Source organism: Penicillium coprophilum, assembly GCF_028826855.1.
Source record: "Penicillium coprophilum strain IBT 35676 chromosome Unknown utg000005l_segment0_segment0, whole genome shotgun sequence".
Taxonomy (NCBI): domain Eukaryota; kingdom Fungi; phylum Ascomycota; class Eurotiomycetes; order Eurotiales; family Aspergillaceae; genus Penicillium; species Penicillium coprophilum.
This window is the reverse complement of record NW_026622724.1, coordinates 3,603,911-3,621,656: the sequence shown is the minus strand read 5'-3', so window position 1 is coordinate 3,621,656 and position 17,746 is coordinate 3,603,911. Positions and strand designations below refer to the sequence as shown.

Below are 17,746 nucleotides of genomic sequence, written 5' to 3'. Positions count from 1 at the left end.
TCTCATATATGTTTTAACAATAATATCTATATCTTCAACATACATTTTATTCTGCTAGTAAAGATTTATACGGCACAAGGCCCACCGCTTGGTATCAGAAGCTTATCGGATCTCAACTTCTCCAGGTTTTTGACCGATTCATCATGGACAGTCGTCCTCCTAAGAGACAACGCAGATCTAAGGAATCAATACCGATCAAATCAAAACGAAAAGCCATTATTTCAGACGGCTCCAGTCCTATTGAATCAGCAGAACCCTTCGCCCTCTCCACGCGGCCCAAAACCTCCTACCCACGCGCAACACCATCAACTCGGCTCCCCTCATCCTCACCCTCTCCAAACAAAAAGAACAGATCGTCACCGAACCCAGATTCCAAATCCAAGTCGTTGCACAGCTTCTTCCAGCCCGCAACAGAGGGACAGCGATGGGCACCAAAAGCCGAGAAACAGCCCCTTCCGCAGGTTAGGGAGACTGTCGACGTGGACTTGATTGAAGATGACTACGACTCCTACGATGAGATATTCACACAGCATCTAGCTAATGAACGGGCGGTACTGGGTACAGCGGCGGTGGGCTCCAGCCAGACGCGTCAACCTGCGCCAAAGCCAAAGGCACCAGTCAAACCACCGCGGAAGACGACAAAACGATTTCTTCTGTCTACGGACTCTGCGAATACCGCTTTGAAGAAGCCAGTCGCTGCGCAATCAGTTAGCGAACCGGACCGTCGACCGTGGGCTCAGCGGTTCGCTCCGGCCAACCTGAGCGAATTGGCCGTTCATAAGAAAAAAGTCTTGGACGTACAGCATTGGCTGGAAGATGCTTTTGCTGGGAGGCGTTCTGAGGTGAGCATTTGATCAGCTGAGGATAATTCGGGATTTGAGTTTGAAGGGTGGCCCTGACTATATACAGAGGTTACTCGTCCTACGAGGTCCGGCAGGCAGTGGGAAGACGACCACTGTATCCCTGCTCTCCGACTCACTTGGTTACGACATTGTCGAGTGGAGGAATCCCCCGGTTTCTGAATTTGGAGATCGCGATTATCAATCCATGAGCGCGCACTTTGAAGAGTTTCTTGGTCGGGGTAACAAATTTGGAGGGCTTGACCTTAAACACGCCAGCGATTTCGATACTCGGAAAGATGAGAAACCTCGGAATCAGCGGATACTTTTAATAGAGGAGTTTCCAACTGTTCTTGGCCGGGCATCGTCCGCCCTCACGGCGTTTCGGACGTCCCTTCAACGATATCTAGCTGCCTGTACGAATGGTCAAGCCCGTGGTAATTCTGGATCCAATGACCCGCCCATCGTGATCATTGTGTCGGAGACTTTGTTAGGATCTGCGTCCTCGATCTCAGATAATCTGACAGTTCACCGGTTACTGGGGCCCATGATCTACAATCACCCCGGTACAACGATATTGGATTTCAATAGTATTGCACCCACTTTTATGCACAAGGCATTGCGCTCTGTTTTGGACAAAGAGGCGCGGAACTCCAGACGTGTCCAGATACCTGGACCGGGAGTTATAGATAGTATCTCTGAGATTGGCGATATCCGCAGTGCAATATCCTCTCTCGAGTTCCTCTGTCTCAAGGGGGATGATATGGGGAGATGGGGAGGAAGCGTGACCAAAACAAAGAGAGCTCGAGGCGAAGTTGCTTTGACAGCCATGGAGAAAGAATCTCTCAAGATGATAACTCAGAGAGAGGCAAGTCTAGGCATGTTCCATGCCGTTGGAAAGATCGTGTACAACAAACGCATGGACCCGAGTCTGATCGAGGGTGATGTCGAGATCCTTCCACCTCCACCGGACTATCTGCATCACCATGCACGACCAAAAGCTTCGCAGGTATTGGTCAATGATCTAGTCGACGAGACCGGAACCGACATATCAACGTTCATCAGTGCTCTTCATGAGAACTACATCCCCTCGTGTGATGGAGATAATTTCACCGACTATCTCAACGATTGCATCGATGCACTCTCCGATAGCGATATCCTCAGCGCTGACCGCCGACCAGGGCAAGGGACACGGGCCGGTATAGGAACTGGAATTCCCACTTTCGGTAGCGGCGTCGACGTGCTCCGGCAAGAAGAGATGAGTTTTCAAGTTGCAGCACGTGGTCTTCTTTTCGCCCTTCCTTATCCGGTCAAGAGACGGGTTGGGTCTGGAACTGGACGAAGCCGCGCGGGTGATGCTTACAAGATGTTCTACCCGGCATCTCTGCGATTATGGAGAGAGGCTGAGGAGGTTGATGGGCTGATCGACTCCTGGTCCCTCCGATTACTCGATCCTTTTAGACAGCAGCATCTTTCTCGCGAGGGTTCTGACCTCACGGGTGTCAGTTCCTGGAAAAATCTCCAAGTGGGAAGGTCGACCTCGACCAACTCGGGGAACAAGGATGAGAGTCCGGGTGTGGTCACGATGATACCCCGGAATGATCTACTGCTTCATCAACTGCCTTATATGGCTGCAATCCGGCATCAGGACCCGGATTGTTGGCAGCTGGATAAGATTACTATCATTTGTTCCACCGAGAATCTTCGTAATGATGGCCTTGACGATATGGAGGAGTCGCCAGCACAGCGTATGAAGCAACCCAGTAATGTTTTGGAAGGACTGCCCGAAGAGAAATTGATACTCAGTGACGATGATATTGTTGATTGATATGTACATAGTGCAATAACAGATTTAATAAGAGAACATAATAGTATACATAGTACATAGTACATAGCATAAAGTACTACACTAGACGAAGTAAGTAGGGGTGACGTTGAAAAGGCCACGATTGTGCGTGGCTTCTGGAGGGAGAATCGCGGCCTTTTGTGACTAGGACTACTTACAGCCATGAGTATTTGCACCCCAGTATTCGCCTCGCTCTTAGAGAAGGACCGAGGAGTCTCGTAAGTATACTTTTTTGAATGCTATCTTCGACAATTTTCACTCGAATCGTAAGAATTTTCCTCCTCGTTGACCTGATAGTCATGCTCGTTCAGCTTCTCCAGAATCTTCCACCGGGAAAGGACAGGTTGGTCAAGGCTGATAATACTTCCAGGGTCAGGGCCCTTACGGAACCAGGTTGAGTATGAGGACAACATTGGAGTTGCTTTGGATGCTCTGGAGATATGTTTCTTGGATAGCTAATAGGTTGAGTGGAGGAGCATTGATATGAGGCTCTTATGTGGGGCAGACTGGCAGCTACCTAGCTAGGTATAGCGTCTTGCGCTAGCCGTATTAGGATGTAGGTGGATAGGTACCTAGGCACCTGGTGGCTCAATTGCCTAAAATTCCACGACAGTCAAGCTGGCTAGTTCACTAGTTAACTAACTGTCCAGTGACTATGTCTACGGAGAAGGCAGTCGCTGCCTTAATACTTAATCCAGGCATCCTCAGGGACGATTATCACTCTCTCCAACATGAAAAGACACATTCTTCTATAGAAGCTCATTCTCGCCGAAATTATCCACTACAATTACTTTTACCTGATATTCTATTCTTTCAAAATTGAATACCTGATGAATATTTGTTTTCTCAGTCGTCCATCTGATCCTCTCCGCCGATCGATCATGAAACCAGCGGCGGTTCGGCGACAATATGCACTCGGTGGGGGCCGACGGGGCTCCCGAATACGAACGATGACAGGGAAAAGTATGGCTGTTCGTACGCGATCTGGCGATGGCACCTGGCTAGAAATTCAGGTTCGGAGATCGTTCCTGGATTCCAGCACGGCCGCCGTCAAGCCTCACAGTCATCGTGGAGGGAAGGAGTGTCACTGTTAGCATCCCGTCAACTCTTGCGGACTTAGCAACCAAGGGCTGGCTGTAATAGGTCGTCCGTGTGCGCTAACAAGACTCATCCCTGCCTTCTTCAGTTCCGAAATGAGACGGTCGTTATCAGCCAAGGCTGAGAACGTCCTCGACCTCGCCTGCTTCTCTCGGACGATTTTCCAGAAAGAGCGCAGGGTGAAGGCGCCGGGATGCGCAGAAGTTCGATGACGAACCGACCGATTAACACGTCAGGGGCCTGTACTGCAGGTTGGCGCGACTCGCAAGGCGCACAGGAGGAATAGAGGGCAAGGATGGGCAGAAGGGCGAGAAGTTGGAGCGATGAAGGGGACTTCATAGGAACACGCACGGCGAGCGTAACGCGCAACAAGGCGCTAAACCTGAAATGGCACGCTAAACTCTTTTGCGTAATTCACTGTTGTCGGATTACAAGTACTATGCGTGGCTATACACATATCTCGTGATCCACCCTTATCGCCAGCTTTCTTTCAACCGCCAGTTGTCCTTGGATCGCCTCAAAACTCCGTAAGTCAATTCAACTTCTCATATTACTGTATCACTCACTCAAATAGAATGCTCAATGATCATGAACCGTCGAAACGAGGACATGACTCCTACCTGATCAATCGCTCGCGAGTCTCTGCGAACTCAATTGAACACGCGAACCTCGCTTCGACTCCATCTCGATCTCGAAAGTCCGAGGACAAGCTGGACTATACTCAAATTAAGAAAGATGCTCCGGGTCTCGTTGCTGCAGCCGCTCACGCGGCAGTTCCCAGCTGGACAAGCATGGTTCTAATGGTCTCTCTTATCTTTGGAGGCTGCTGTGCCAATGTAGGTCTCCAGAGAATCCTCAATTCCACTATGGAGGGTAAAATGGGAACTGATATTGTGTATAGGTATTTGCGCTAGAGGCAATTATCAAGTAAGTCAACAAAGCAGGCCAATTCAAACCTAAGGCTAATTCCACTTCCAACTAGGGAACAACCCACTGCTGGTAAGCACAACAACCAGAGCTGATCAAAACAAACCACATCGCAAATCCTAATCCAACTCCCGCATAGGTCCCCTGATAACATTTGCCCAATTCGCTATCTGTGCTCTATTCACCATCCCAAGCTTCTTGTCCCCATCAGCCGGACCACGAGCCCTATTCCTGAACTCGCGCGCTATCCCACTACGCTCATGGGTGGTATACACTGCCTATTTTGTTAGCGTCAACCTTCTCAACAACTGGGCCTTCGCATACAAGATCTCAGTCCCCCTGCACATAATCCTCCGGTCCGCAGGCCCTGTCGCCTCGATGGTAATCGGCTACATGTATAACGGCAAGCGCTATTCCCGGGGCCAGATTGCCTCGGTAGGTATGCTGACAGTAGGCGTGGCGGCAGCCGCCATGGCCGATGCGCAATCCAAAGGTGTGTCTATCCACGTCGACTCCGATACGGGGGATACGATGACCACCGTTACGGGCTTCACGATCCTCGCGCTGGCGATGGTCCTCTCTGCATTCCAAGGGATTTATGCCGATCGGCTGTACGCAACTTACGGTAGAGATCATTGGAAAGAGGCACTTTTCTATTCGCATGCGCTTTCTCTGCCGCTTTTCCTGACGAGTTGCCCGCAGTTGCTGGGTCAATGGCAGGTGGTAGCTTCGTCGCCTTCCCTGCTGTCGCATTGGAATTCCGGGTTGGGGGTGTGGTCCGGTACGGTTGGGAGCACCGCTTCCTCGGTGCTGGAGCGGATTTGTCAGATTGAGGCTGTGAAGTCTTTCCTGGCGCATCTTCCAGTTCAAGTGGCTTATCTGGCGATGAATGCACTGACACAATACCTATGTATCCGGGGAGTGCATCTTTTGTCGGCCAAGTCGTCGTCTTTGACTGTGACTATTTTCTTGAATGTCCGAAAGTTGGTTTCACTGCTTCTGTCGATCTATCTCTTTGGGAACCATTTGACAGGCGGTGTTTTGGTTGGTGCAGCTCTGGTGTTTGTCGGGGGTGGTTTATATGGCTTTGAGGGTGCACGTCTACGAAGCGTTGCCAAGAAGTCCCAGTGATATGGCATATTAGACGTTGATTTGTACTTGCATTTTGCATATTGCATATATTATCTTACAGGCTTTCACTGGGTCATACGCGTGTGCGCATTGCACTCGTAGAGGGAAAGATAGATCGATATCATGTGCACGCCGTAATTGTTGTACATAAATTGAGAGAAGCAACATCTCCCACAGTGGAAGGACGTCAAGAATGACGCAGAATCAAGGTCACCTAGGCTTTACCCCGAAAGCCAGACCAAAAATACAAAAAAATTCTATAAAACCTCGCCCACAATCTTGGCGGCTTCTTTGTACGTTTCCAATAGCCGCTCACACTTCTCTCTCTCAGCTTTGATGCCATCATCCTCGTATAGAAGCTCGCTGAAAAGATCTTCTTTATAGAGTTCGCTCACAAGTCTGTTCTGCACTACATCCTTGCAGTGGTTAACAAGAAGGTGCATGACAGCCTTGGGAACCTGGTCTGCAATGGTTTCTCGGACGATGTTGAAGTATGATGAGATGAGACGGCGAATGAGCTCGGTTTCGAGCATCTCACGGTCCGTGAGTGCAGGCTCGGTATTCTCATTGGGCTATACGAGTTGAAGTCAGTCAGATGGATGTAATGCATAACGCCTGTGCGGTAGTACTTACGAAAACAGATACGTCGCCGCCATACTCCGATGGTGCACTGTACTCCTCAGTCGGCATAATGGGAGCCCGAGCCTCGGCACGTCGAATGCTCTGGCTAATGCTAGGCTCACCAGCATGTGGTCCCTGCCGGTGGGTGTTTAGGCCTGCTGAGGACATGGCCATGTTGTGAGTGCCTTCCTTGCCGAAGAAGTAGTTCAGGAAGGAATCCCGGGCAGTGTTCGAGGCACCGCCACCGAACGCAGCATGGTTAGATTGAGCGCCATTCAGGGTAGCAGCAATGCCACTCTCGCCTGTGCGGCCAACGTGAGGAGACATGCTCCGCGATCCCTTGGAGGAGTGGCTTCGAATGGGGAGATTTTGCTTGTCAGCATATTCTTCTTCATCGGGACCTCCTGTATTGCCATTGGGACCTCCCAATTCCTTTTGACGTCGTTTATCACGCTTACGTTTTTCCTCTGCTAGCACGGCTTTTCGTTCTTCGTCCTGCTTGTTCTGCATGATTGAAGACATGGCAGCTGCGGCGCCGAGGAAGTTCGGGTGGTTGGTGTTGATGTAAGCTCTTTGGATTGAGATCAAAGATTCCACATAAGTCGAGCAGGGGCCCAGGCGCTCACGAAGAAGGTCAGATACAACTTCAATCAGCTTTCCTTGAAGACGAGGGAAACGCAGTAATTCTTGGTTGCCACATGTGTGACAGATCTTGATAAGCTCCTCATAGACCAACTCCACGCATCGCTGACTGGGTGATTCAAGGAGTTTAATCTGTGGTTTGACCAGCAAATCAAAGGCCAACTCTGGAACAAACAGGCTGGGGCGAGGGCCTGTCGAGTTTCGGATGGCCGTTCGGATGTCAGAGACAGTCAGGTTGTGAGTGGGATCAATTGTTTCCAGTGAGTTTCCGAAAACAGAATTGAAGATGTAGTAAATCCTTGCTCCGCCACATAGCTCTTTGGTAGAAATCTCCGATGAAGTTCCGTCGATAGATGAAATGAATGAGGCAGCAAACCTGGTCATCTGCTGAAGAATCAATGACCCTCGGTGTTCTTCGCCACTGAACTGTTTGTTTCCATAGCTGGCCAATTCTTGCTGAGTCTGACCCATCAAGGTATTCAGCCGAGCCTTAATATCCGGAAGCCGGTCTCGGATGTGAGACATCAAGGTTGTGTTCAGGGTCTTGGCCAAAAAGTGCGTACCGCAGCGGTTGGCCATATTCCTGTAAGCTGGATGATGCCGGAAGAACTCAGACTCTGCCCGCAATGCATCGGCAAGCGATTTTCCAGACTGAATATCCTGCTGAGATCGGTTGACAACGCCGATGAATCCAAGCTTTAGGGGATACACACGTCCAGACAGAATGTCCATTGCATTGGTGCCATGGTCCATGAGATCCAGCTTTGACAGAACACCGATGGTCCTCCGGCCCATGGCATCCACCTGGCGGGCAAGCTTCAGCGCCTCGGAATTGACGAGATCGACATTGGCCGGAGAGACCGCAAGGATTATGCTGTTCGGTTTGGCGATATATTCCAGAATCAAGGTACGCGTTTGTTTCTCGATGTCGGAGGGTTGGTCCCCAATGGGCACCTTGGTCAGGCCAGGTAAATCCACGAGTGTGAGGTTGAGCACATGGGGCGAGAAGATCTTCAGATTGATCGGTTGTCTGTTGATGCCCTTGTTGCTTCCAGCGATCCTCGCCGTCTCCGCTTCGATCTCTTGCTTGACTTGTCCAAAGTCGTCAAACTTACGGCCCGGGAGATGGTGGAATTCGGCCCATTCGTGTTGACCGGCAACACTAGCAGCCGTGTGGGGAATATGCACCTCATCGGTTTCCGGCTTATCATCGCGTTCACTGGGCACGTTGATAAGTTGCAGGATTAGGGGCCGTCGGGTCACGATTCCGCTACCTCTTGGTAGAAAGTCCCTTCCGACTATATTCTCTAGGACCGAAGACTTTCCGGATGACTGGGAACCAACAACAACCTAAGATGGGAGGTGGGGATTAGTCTTGGGTTGACCGGGTATCAAATGACAACTCCTTTCTCCAACTTCGAGAGCTCTCCGACCAGACTCACAATTTGGGGCAAATCCAAGGAATCATTCCCAATAGTATTGAAGACCAGATCCTGGAGCTTGTTCACTGTCACGAGGAGATCCTCGCCCAGCGATGTCATGATGTCGAAAGTGAGCACAAGAGTTAGGCCTCGGAGTTAAGAGAAGAGAAAAGACGAAGGAAAAAAGGGGAAAAGGTACGCGCAAAGTGAGATCGCGTGTAAACGGTCACCGGGATCTCCCTATAGGCCTTGAGCAACTCTCCTTGGAACCTTGGGAACGTTGTTGATGGCCACTTTTTCGGCACACGTGATGATGACATAAGCACACTCCGGACCATGACGTCGATGATTTGACTAGATTGGGTTGGGTATAGTTATATAGATATTTATATAGATACATGTTCTATGAATCTTCAAAAAGAAGTAGTGAACTGGGTATTCATAGTCAGATCAACATATCTAGTTTGGCGAATCAATAGAATGTGGAATTGGCTCTAGGAGTGCTGAACCCTAAGAGTATCTATATGACCCAATCACTGGTCCAGGCGAACATAGTTGGCAGGGAATAGACCTTGCTTGCCATTGTACTCACCAAGCCACCAGTCATCATCCGGGAATTCCTGTAACCGGGTTAGCACTGTAAAAAGGGATGGCGCAAAAAGGCCGATAAAGAGCCACTTACCACATTGGAAATCTTCGCGTCTTCGGGGAAGCTAATCTCATTATCCTCGGCGGCTTCATAGTCATACAAAGCTGTGGCTGTGACCTGTTTGGAGCTTGGAACAGTCGCCGATGGTGCAGCGGAAGGTGTGGGCGCAACTGGCACGGGGGCAGCAGTAGGTTCTGGCTCTGGCTCTGGCTCTGGCTCTGCTTCATAATGATGGGAACCGGCTGGCGCGTGTGACGCGGGTTCTTTGTCCTCCACAATCTCCACATAGTTGGCCGGGAAGAGACCACGCTCACCCCGAATATTGACACCCACCCACCAATCCTGGTCGACCATTTCAATGTCAGTCACATACTCTCCCTCTCGTAGTTCAATCTCATTGTCCTCGGCCTTTTCATAGTCATATTGAACCTGAGCTCGCGGTCCGCCTGTGGGCTCGGGCTGTTGAGGAGCGGTTGCCGCGGCTGCAGCGCGGCCAAGGTCGTGAGAATCATCCTCAAGTTCTCTTTCATCTGGGACGACCTCCTGGAGGCTCCGAACAGGCATGGCAGGAGGAGGAGATTGCTGCTCCTCATGAACATCCGCAACGCTGTCGGCAACGCTATGGCCAACCGGCATGGCAATCTGAATCGGCGAGCTCTCACGCACCGGAGTGGGAGGTGTTGGGGAGCGAGGAGGCTGCGGTGGAGGGGGAGGAAGAACCTGTTGAGCATCATGTTCGGGCTCGGACTCGACGGGCGCAGAGGACAGCCCTGGGACAGGAACAGGGCGACTGGCCTGCGGGACGGGGGGAGCAGGAGAGGCGAGTGGCGCGGGGGCAGGCGTTTCATGAGCAAATTGGTCACGAACATCACTCACATGAGGCCGTGGTTCATCCGCTGGCTGATCATTGGTCTTGGCGTCGATGGGCTGCTCGGGAACATACGACCTTTCCTGTGCAGTTTGAACGGGAGCCCAAGACTTGCCTGTATAGGAGCTCTTCCATTCGCTCTGGCCACTAATTTGGCTTTGAATCGGGGCAGGGGTAGAGGCAGCCTCAGTACTTCCAGATGAGGGAGCCACTCCGCGCTCTTTGGCCTTGCGCTCTGCCCAAATTTGAGCAGGTGTCTTGCCTCCCTCATCGGCAAAAGTTCGGCTTGCAGCTCCAATCTGCGCACTGGTGGTTGGCTTAGGCCCAAGACCAACTGGGAGTGGTGGCTTTGTTCCTGGGAAGGAAGGGCTCGGGCCAAAGTTTTTGGCAACCTTTGGTTTGGGTAGATTGGTCAAGCGCTCCGAAACATTGGAAGGCGCAGGTCGCTCGGGCAACGTTGTTGGCTGTGGGCTGACTGCGATGCTCGATGGAACGTTTTCACTGGTGCCTTCCGGCTTCTGTGCTCTAGCCCGAATAGCAGCGATGTCTACTTTGCCAACGGGCTCATAGGAGCCCTTGATAATTGCCGGGCGATCATCTTTTAGCTGACCGGAGGCGGCAGCTTGCTTCCGAATTGCAGCAATATCGACTTTGCCCACTGGCTGGTAACCACCCCTCACCACATCGCTAGAATCATCCGAGGTAGCAGCGGCAGGTTGACGACTGGCCGTGGGGTTTGCCTTGAGTTCTTGCAGGTTCACTCTAGTGGGCTGGTAAGCCGATTGTACCTTTTCCAATTGGGTGCGAGTCACGGGAGGGGCATCTGCACCCCATCCATCATCATTGACGCTAGCTTTTGAAGGTGTGGGCTGTACGCGAGCAGCTGGGTTAGGAGTGATACCCCCAGATCGAGTCGGTGTGAAAGCAGGCTTGCTAGCTACAGCAGGCCGGGGGGCTGAGGCCGGAGCAGAAGCCTCGCCGGCTGAATACTTGGAACCGGAGGAATCTGCCACACGCTGGACGATTCCCTCGGGGGTGAGATCCCCATCTGCTCTGGCTGTGACCTGCACATGGTATCCCTATCCAGCCAAGTCAGTCTCACCGCAGTTGTGTCACAGAAAGAAAACTCCTCACATGAAGAAACTTGGAAACTGTCGCCAGGTGACTGGTAAAGTAACCCTTTGTTCGCTCCGGCACACCTTCTCCACACCAGCCAATAAGAACGTTCTTAGGAAGACCGGTGTTGGAATCCGTCACCTTCACATAGGCGAATTGCACCCGCCCTTCGGAAAATTCCTCAATGAGATCGGCCAATTCACCCTCTGGTCGTACAAAACTGTCAATGCAAGATGATGGAAATGGTAGAACAGGATCACTAACCTCCGGTGCTTTGGACCTTAAGGACACTCTCCTTACCTGCATCTTGCTGGAAGGCACTGACAAGCGGGGTGGAAACGGAGTAGACAGCCCATTGACCATAAGTCGGAGATCCTCCGTTCCCAGAAGGGGTGGTGCATTCACCACTGTCTGATAACTTTTCGATATCGAAGGGCCATTGGACGAGAGATTGAGAGAAGCCATGACTTCCGGCGGATCGGATAGGCGGGGGAAGTGGTAAGGGGGGGGAATTCAAGTTTCGGATGTATCCACGTGGGAGGTATATTTGCTTTTGTTTTGTTACAATAGCTGTTATCTCATGCAGTCTTAGCAAATCATTCAAAGCTCTTTGGTGCGATAAGTTTGGGGGGAATACATAGATATGGATAGGAGAATAGGGAGTTTGACGTACTGGTAGGAGCAAAAGAGATAAAAGCAATGAATGCTTTCAAGATGATAACAATGATAATAGGGGAATACTGAAAACAAGGTCAAGGAAATTGATGAAGCCTAAAGGTGGAGGGGGGAGAGAGAGAGCGAGGTTAAGGGGAGAGGTGTTATGATACGATACATTGTACACAGCCATACATCATAGTAGAATCTAGATCATATCTTCCTATAAACTCGAGATAATCTCCAAAATCACATAAAACCAAGTAGTTGAATTGAATGGACTCAGTCTATCAAGCATAAATAACCCAAAACATCAACACCAATCAAGTCATATATATCATATCTAATTCAATAGCGATACTTGAAGATGTGTTGTATTGATGTTGTATGTAATTTACAGATTCTCTGGGCCTGGACTTTCCCTTCACCGAAGGAACTTTGAGATTCCTCTGCACATTATCGGCTTTTTTTTTTTCTTCCTCCTTTTTCTTCCTCGTCTTTTGATATCTACTGTCTAATTCAAATTACTTTCGCATTTTGGGAAAAACTCCCTTTATGCAATAATTTTCTTGATCTACTGAATTTCTCGTCTTTTATCTCAGGTATATAGCAAGGGCGGGGAAAAAAAACAAAAAGCACAGTGTCATGGGACCTCAACCCGATCTCAGTTCCAGTCGGAATGTCAGCGTGTCCGCTGATTCTAACAATGAATCAGCCACTTCATCCCCGAGTCTCAAGGGACCAGTGGATTCTCTCATTGAAACCCCCGATGCACTAGATCAGCCTGCAGAAGATATTTTACCCCGAGATCGACAGCAGAAAACAGCTACTTATGACTATGCCTATGAGAAGTCCATGAGTCACGCGGAGGCAAGGCTCTTCTATCAACATCATCAGCTAGCCGCGCGAAACGACACTCCTTTGAGTCCACCAGCCCCAGCCCACTCAGTCGAATCACACCCCGAAGGGTCACCGGCTAACCTGTCGGAACCAATGAATACTCAAAGTCAGATCTCCCGCGAGGGATCTATGGTATTTGACTCCGAGCCATCGACACTACGCCTGCAATCTGCCAGCGATCCCGATCTCTCGGTGTCGCATTTCCTCGAAGATGACTCAGATGAGGCGAACGATTCGGCCCGAAACCAGGCGGCGCTTGTAGGTGCTCTCCATGGGCAGGGACCCTACTTGGCGGCGGAGAGTCTGCAGAGCGCCAGTGCGGGGATTGGAGGCCCTCAGGTTGCTAGCGGATTTTCGTCTAGCAATAATGCTGTGACGTCTGAGCTGAACGCTATCTATGGCAAAATCAAGAAACTGCTTGATCGGCGATCCCAGTATCTAGAACTTTCATTGCAGGGACCCGGAAATGATCCCAAAGACCAACCAGACTGGGAAATCTATCCTCCCCCTCCAGAACCAGCCTGGGATGATGGCAAAGAATACCAACCCGGCAATGTCGGTGGCCCATCTGACTTCACAGGAAAGAAGAGGAAAATGGGCCAAGACATCGGGGCGGATTTTGACATGGAGGAGTTGATGCCGCTGCCCAAAGAATCGCCCTGGACGTATAGACTGGATGGCAACAGTGTATATCAAGTCTTTGATTCTGAGGCTGACCAGCAGACACCCATCGTCCAGATCCCCTCGTTGCGTGATTTCTATATGGACCTAGATGCCGTTGTGGATGTGTCGACCGATGGACCTGCTAAGAGCTTTGCGTTCAAGCGGTTGTCGTACTTGGAGGGCAAATTCCAATTGTATACGCTGCTCAATGAATACCAGGAGATTGCCGACAGCAAGAAGGTTCCTCACAGAGATTTCTACAACGTGCGCAAAGTGGATACCCACGTTCATCATTCGGCATGCATGAACCAGAAACATCTTCTTCGCTTCATCAAGAGCAAAATGAGAAAGTCTCCGGATGAAGTTGTCCTTTTCCGAGACGGCAAACATCTGACCTTGAGAGAGGTCTTTGAGAGTATCAACCTGACTGCTTATGACCTGAGCATCGATACTTTGGATATGCACGTAAGTTCTTCCTCAACTCCCTCTTTGATTCTTCGAAATCTACAAATGATAAAGGAAGATGCAGTCTCAATGCACCAGTAGTAGCTTATTCCCTCCTTCTGCTACGCTTATTATTAAAAACCAGAAGTATTACCATGACTGACTCTGACCTTCGTAGGCACACACTGACTCTTTCCACCGATTTGACAAATTCAATCTGAAATATAATCCAGTCGGTGAATCCCGACTGCGAGAAATTTTCCTCAAAACAGACAATTACATTGAAGGTCGCTATCTCGCAGAGATCACCAAGGAAGTGATTTCAGACTTGGAATCTAGCAAATACCAAATGGTGGAATGGCGAATCTCGATTTACGGTCGTTCCCTTCAGGAATGGGACAAGCTTGCGGCCTGGGTGGTGGATAACAAGTTGTTTTCGCCTAATGTTCGCTGGCTTATCCAGGTACCTCGTCTCTATGATGTTTACAAAGCAAGTGGCATGATGGAGAACTTTGAACAAGTCATCACCAATGTCTTCCAGCCGTTGTTCGAAGTGACCAAAGATCCTTCTAGTCATCCCAAACTTCACATCTTCCTTCAGCGAGTGGTTGGATTCGACAGTGTGGATGACGAAAGCAAGCCCGAGCGCCGACTGTATAGAAAGTACCCCATCCCCCGGGAGTGGAGCACCAAGCAGAATCCGCCTTACACTTACTGGTTATACTTCATGTTCGCCAACATCGCTTCCCTCAACAACTGGCGGAAACGTCGAGGATTCAACACGTTTGTTCTACGCCCTCATTGCGGAGAGGCAGGCGACCCCGATCATCTGGCTGTCGGGTTCCTCTGCTGTCACAGCATCAGTCATGGTATCTTGTTACGCAAGGTACCGCTTCTGCAATACCTCTACTACCTAGATCAGATCGGCATTGCCATGTCACCACTCAGCAACAACGCTTTGTTCCTCACATACGATAAGAACCCTTGCGCTAGCTTCTTCAAGCGAGGACTCAACGTCTCTTTGTCCACCGATGATCCCTTGCAGTTTGCATTCACAAAAGAGCCCCTCATCGAGGAGTACTCGGTCGCAGCGCAGATCTACAAATTCAGCGCAGTCGACATGTGCGAACTCGCCAAACATTCAGTCGACCAAAGTGGATTTGAGCTTTCCCTTAAAGAAAGATGGCTTGGGTCAAATTGTTCCATGCCTGGAGTTGCTGGCAATCATGTAGCAAAGAGCAATGTACCAGATATTCGTGAGGCATTTCGACATGAGACTTTGCTCGGGGAATTGTCCTTGTAGGTTGCCCGGGATGTCTGTGGCGTCGAGGAAATTGAGCTAACCATGCATCTTCTTATCAGGATCGAGCGATACTCCGAGGCCAATGGAACCGGAGATCAGAAGGGCTTGGGTCCAGGTCCATCAGGAGAAGCGGCGTTCTCGAAGCATGGTATTTCTATCTTGACGAAATGACCCGGAATTACGCAGCAGACTGACTTCCAAATGACCCATTCTTAGATCAGCATACACCTAAGCTTGAGTCGCAATCTCAATCTGAGCTCCGATCAAGTGCAGCTGGCACTACGGATGTCTCACCTAGGGAGGCCCATGGTACAGGTCAGATAGCTACCTCCCCACTGACTCCATCGACATACTTGGCTCGATCACCTCACCTTGGAACGGGTGAGTTCTCATCCCCTGGTAGCAATACTGCCCTCGGAACGGGAGTTGGGGGATCAGATGGTTTACCAGAGCAGAGTATTTTCCCGGGTATCATTCATGAGAGGGCTCAAAAGGGAAGTATTTAATAGAGATACACGTAACGTGGATTTTAGTGACATATACCACAAACCTAGGGGGAGAAGCAATACATTGAAACAATTCTACCGGAATTCGGCAGCTTACTCTCTCATCGAATTAAATATCAAACGTAAAGTTCCATCGGGCTACATATCTCCAATCCTCCCGAGACTCGACGCCAGACCAAATCGTAACAGGTTGTGTGAATTGAATATGTATCCGTTTATTATATAACCAAATGCACGCCTCTCGATCATAACATACAAATTCAGATCTTTCCAAGTCCTTCAGTTGCCCCAGCTGCCTCTTCGCTCTGGCTGCCCCCATCCTTCAATATTGGTATCTTCTTCGGTCATACCGGGCTCCTGTCTCGCCCATTCCTTGATATATAGACGAAGAGCCTTCCATCGTGCACATCCATCTGCGAGAACGTCATTTTGGGGGGCTACGACGTAACCTCTAGCATCAGTGTGCAAGTCGTCCCGGCGGAGATCATCGAGGGAAATGCCCGAAATTCGGCTGAGTTCATAATCATAATAGCGGGCAAGGCAAGGGTAACCCAGGGACAGGTAATTATAGATCTGAGTCACAAATCCATCATGGAACTCAGCCTCGACGGCTTTTTGGAGATGAGGGCTCGTGGGCTTCCGGGAACTATGATTTTCGGGCGAGACGAGACGATCCAGGTGCGTATTTGAAGGAGATGGGCTGAGTCCTATGAACATGCCGGCCTCATCGACGCGAGGCATGGGGGTAACAATTCCAGGTACAAAACCATGCGCTTCCCGTTTCTGGCCCTCATCCCTGCAACAAGTGCCCATCCAAAGACCAGCACCCTTTCCGCCATCCCGAGGAGGCGCCGCGTACCACAAACCACCACAGCCAGTACAGAGATCATGTACACCACCAGAGGCTGCATCTGTGCTAGTGTGCTCATATATTGTTCCCTCGGGTGAGACGCTTCGAGGAACGACAATGTCATTGCCAAGCATAGGTGGACTCTTGCCATTTTTATTGTGCTCCGATGAAGACTTTGGTTGTCCCGATGCCATCATCGCCCGGATCCTCATCTCAGCCTCCTCCTTGTGGTGGCGCATATACTCAAGTTCCCAGGACAAATCTGCCGAAGATTGTCGCCGAGACTTGACATGATGATACTTGATATGAGAGACGTCGTCGTCTGAATCTCCGTCATCTTCGTTGATGGCAAAATGATCCACGGGCTCGTACACTTGCTCGTTAGGAAAGGCAGCCAACGCTTGCTCCTTTAACTGCTTCTGTGCGGATCGAGCGGCAAGAGAGAGCAGGAATTCCGAGATTTTCCCATCGCAGCTCTCACGGGGTAGCTTGCTTGAGGACAAGGTCGCTTGATTGGGGGGCCCAGGCGAAGTGCATGCCGATGGCGATCTGGAGTTATCCGATTCTTCGCTGCTGTCAGAGGGGATCGATGGGAGATCCGGAACTCGGAACGAGTGTCTGCGGGCTTGTTGTCGACGTAAAAGATTGGAATACGAAAATTGGGATTCTGGTGGTAGATGGGTACGAGCATGGAAATCTGGATTTGACGACGATCGCGTATCTGAGCAAATGATTGTATGGGGTGCTGATGATACATGCCGTTGGGAAAACCGAACTGGTTCCCCTTTTCGGACGGAGCGGGTGTCGGTTTCTATCAGCTCGGGTTTGAATCGTCTTGGAGCCGTCGATGTCTTGCTGTAAGATACAGGATTCGTCTGTGCCTCGGAAGTGGAATACGCCCGTCTATTACTAGCTTTGGTTGTTTCAATCGGTTCAGGTAGAAATCTTCTTGGTCGATGTTTAGGCTCTTTTGGATGTATCCCAGACTGTGGTAAGGGTTGGTTTGCTTTCAAAGATGGCTGAGCCTTGGAGCTTCGTACGGTTTCGACTGGCTGAACCAGGAACCTTCTAGGGACCGGTGGTACTTGACTTGAAATTGCAGAGAGCTGTTGATCCGAAGAAATCGGCTGAGTCGGATTGAATTCTGTAGATTGACCCTCATTTCCATCCATGTCCAGTTTCCCACCTAGGGATATCATTGTCTAGTTGTTCCCAGTAGATATCAAGAGAATCAACCCGTTGACGGTTTCAGGTTTCAGGGTCTTATC

General features: G+C 50.3%; 6 protein-coding genes across 6 annotated transcripts; 3 read left to right on the top strand and 3 right to left on the bottom strand.

The window, feature by feature from the left end:
• Window positions 1-143: 143 nt before the first annotated feature.
• Window positions 144-2,667, top strand: N7500_008882 (uncharacterized protein; the record flags this gene model as incomplete). The annotated part of the gene is made up of 2 exons (XM_056680026.1): window positions 144-842; window positions 910-2,667. The coding sequence occupies 2 exons, from the start codon at window positions 144-146 to the stop codon at window positions 2,665-2,667; spliced, it is 2,457 nt and encodes an 818-aa protein (XP_056530398.1).
• Window positions 2,668-4,358: 1,691 nt separating this feature from the next.
• N7500_008881 (uncharacterized protein) lies at window positions 4,359-5,841 on the top strand (the record flags this gene model as incomplete). Its single annotated transcript, XM_056680025.1, has 4 exons — window positions 4,359-4,619; window positions 4,685-4,710; window positions 4,766-4,782; window positions 4,850-5,841. The coding sequence occupies 4 exons, from the start codon at window positions 4,359-4,361 to the stop codon at window positions 5,839-5,841; spliced, it is 1,296 nt and encodes a 431-aa protein (XP_056530397.1).
• A 257-nt stretch (window positions 5,842-6,098) lies between these two features.
• N7500_008880 (dynamin-related GTPase DNM1) lies at window positions 6,099-8,645 on the bottom strand (the record flags this gene model as incomplete). Its single annotated transcript, XM_056680024.1, has 3 exons — window positions 6,099-6,413; window positions 6,475-8,454; window positions 8,547-8,645. The coding sequence occupies 3 exons, from the start codon at window positions 8,643-8,645 to the stop codon at window positions 6,099-6,101; spliced, it is 2,394 nt and encodes a 797-aa protein (XP_056530396.1).
• A 413-nt stretch (window positions 8,646-9,058) lies between these two features.
• On the bottom strand, window positions 9,059-12,012 carry N7500_008879 (putative actin binding protein; the record flags this gene model as incomplete). Its single annotated transcript, XM_056680023.1, has 5 exons — window positions 9,059-9,145; window positions 9,208-11,121; window positions 11,177-11,364; window positions 11,423-11,565; window positions 12,008-12,012. 5 exons carry the CDS (start codon window positions 12,010-12,012, stop codon window positions 9,059-9,061), a joined length of 2,337 nt encoding a protein of 778 aa, XP_056530395.1.
• Window positions 12,013-12,457: 445 nt separating this feature from the next.
• Window positions 12,458-15,628, top strand: N7500_008878 (uncharacterized protein; the record flags this gene model as incomplete). The annotated part of the gene is made up of 4 exons (XM_056680022.1): window positions 12,458-13,840; window positions 13,998-15,118; window positions 15,182-15,270; window positions 15,339-15,628. 4 exons carry the CDS (start codon window positions 12,458-12,460, stop codon window positions 15,626-15,628), a joined length of 2,883 nt encoding a protein of 960 aa, XP_056530394.1.
• A 279-nt stretch (window positions 15,629-15,907) lies between these two features.
• On the bottom strand, window positions 15,908-17,650 carry N7500_008877 (uncharacterized protein; the record flags this gene model as incomplete). Its single annotated transcript, XM_056680021.1, has 1 exon — window positions 15,908-17,650. The coding sequence occupies one exon, from the start codon at window positions 17,648-17,650 to the stop codon at window positions 15,908-15,910; it is 1,743 nt and encodes a 580-aa protein (XP_056530393.1).
• Window positions 17,651-17,746: the final 96 nt, after the last annotated feature.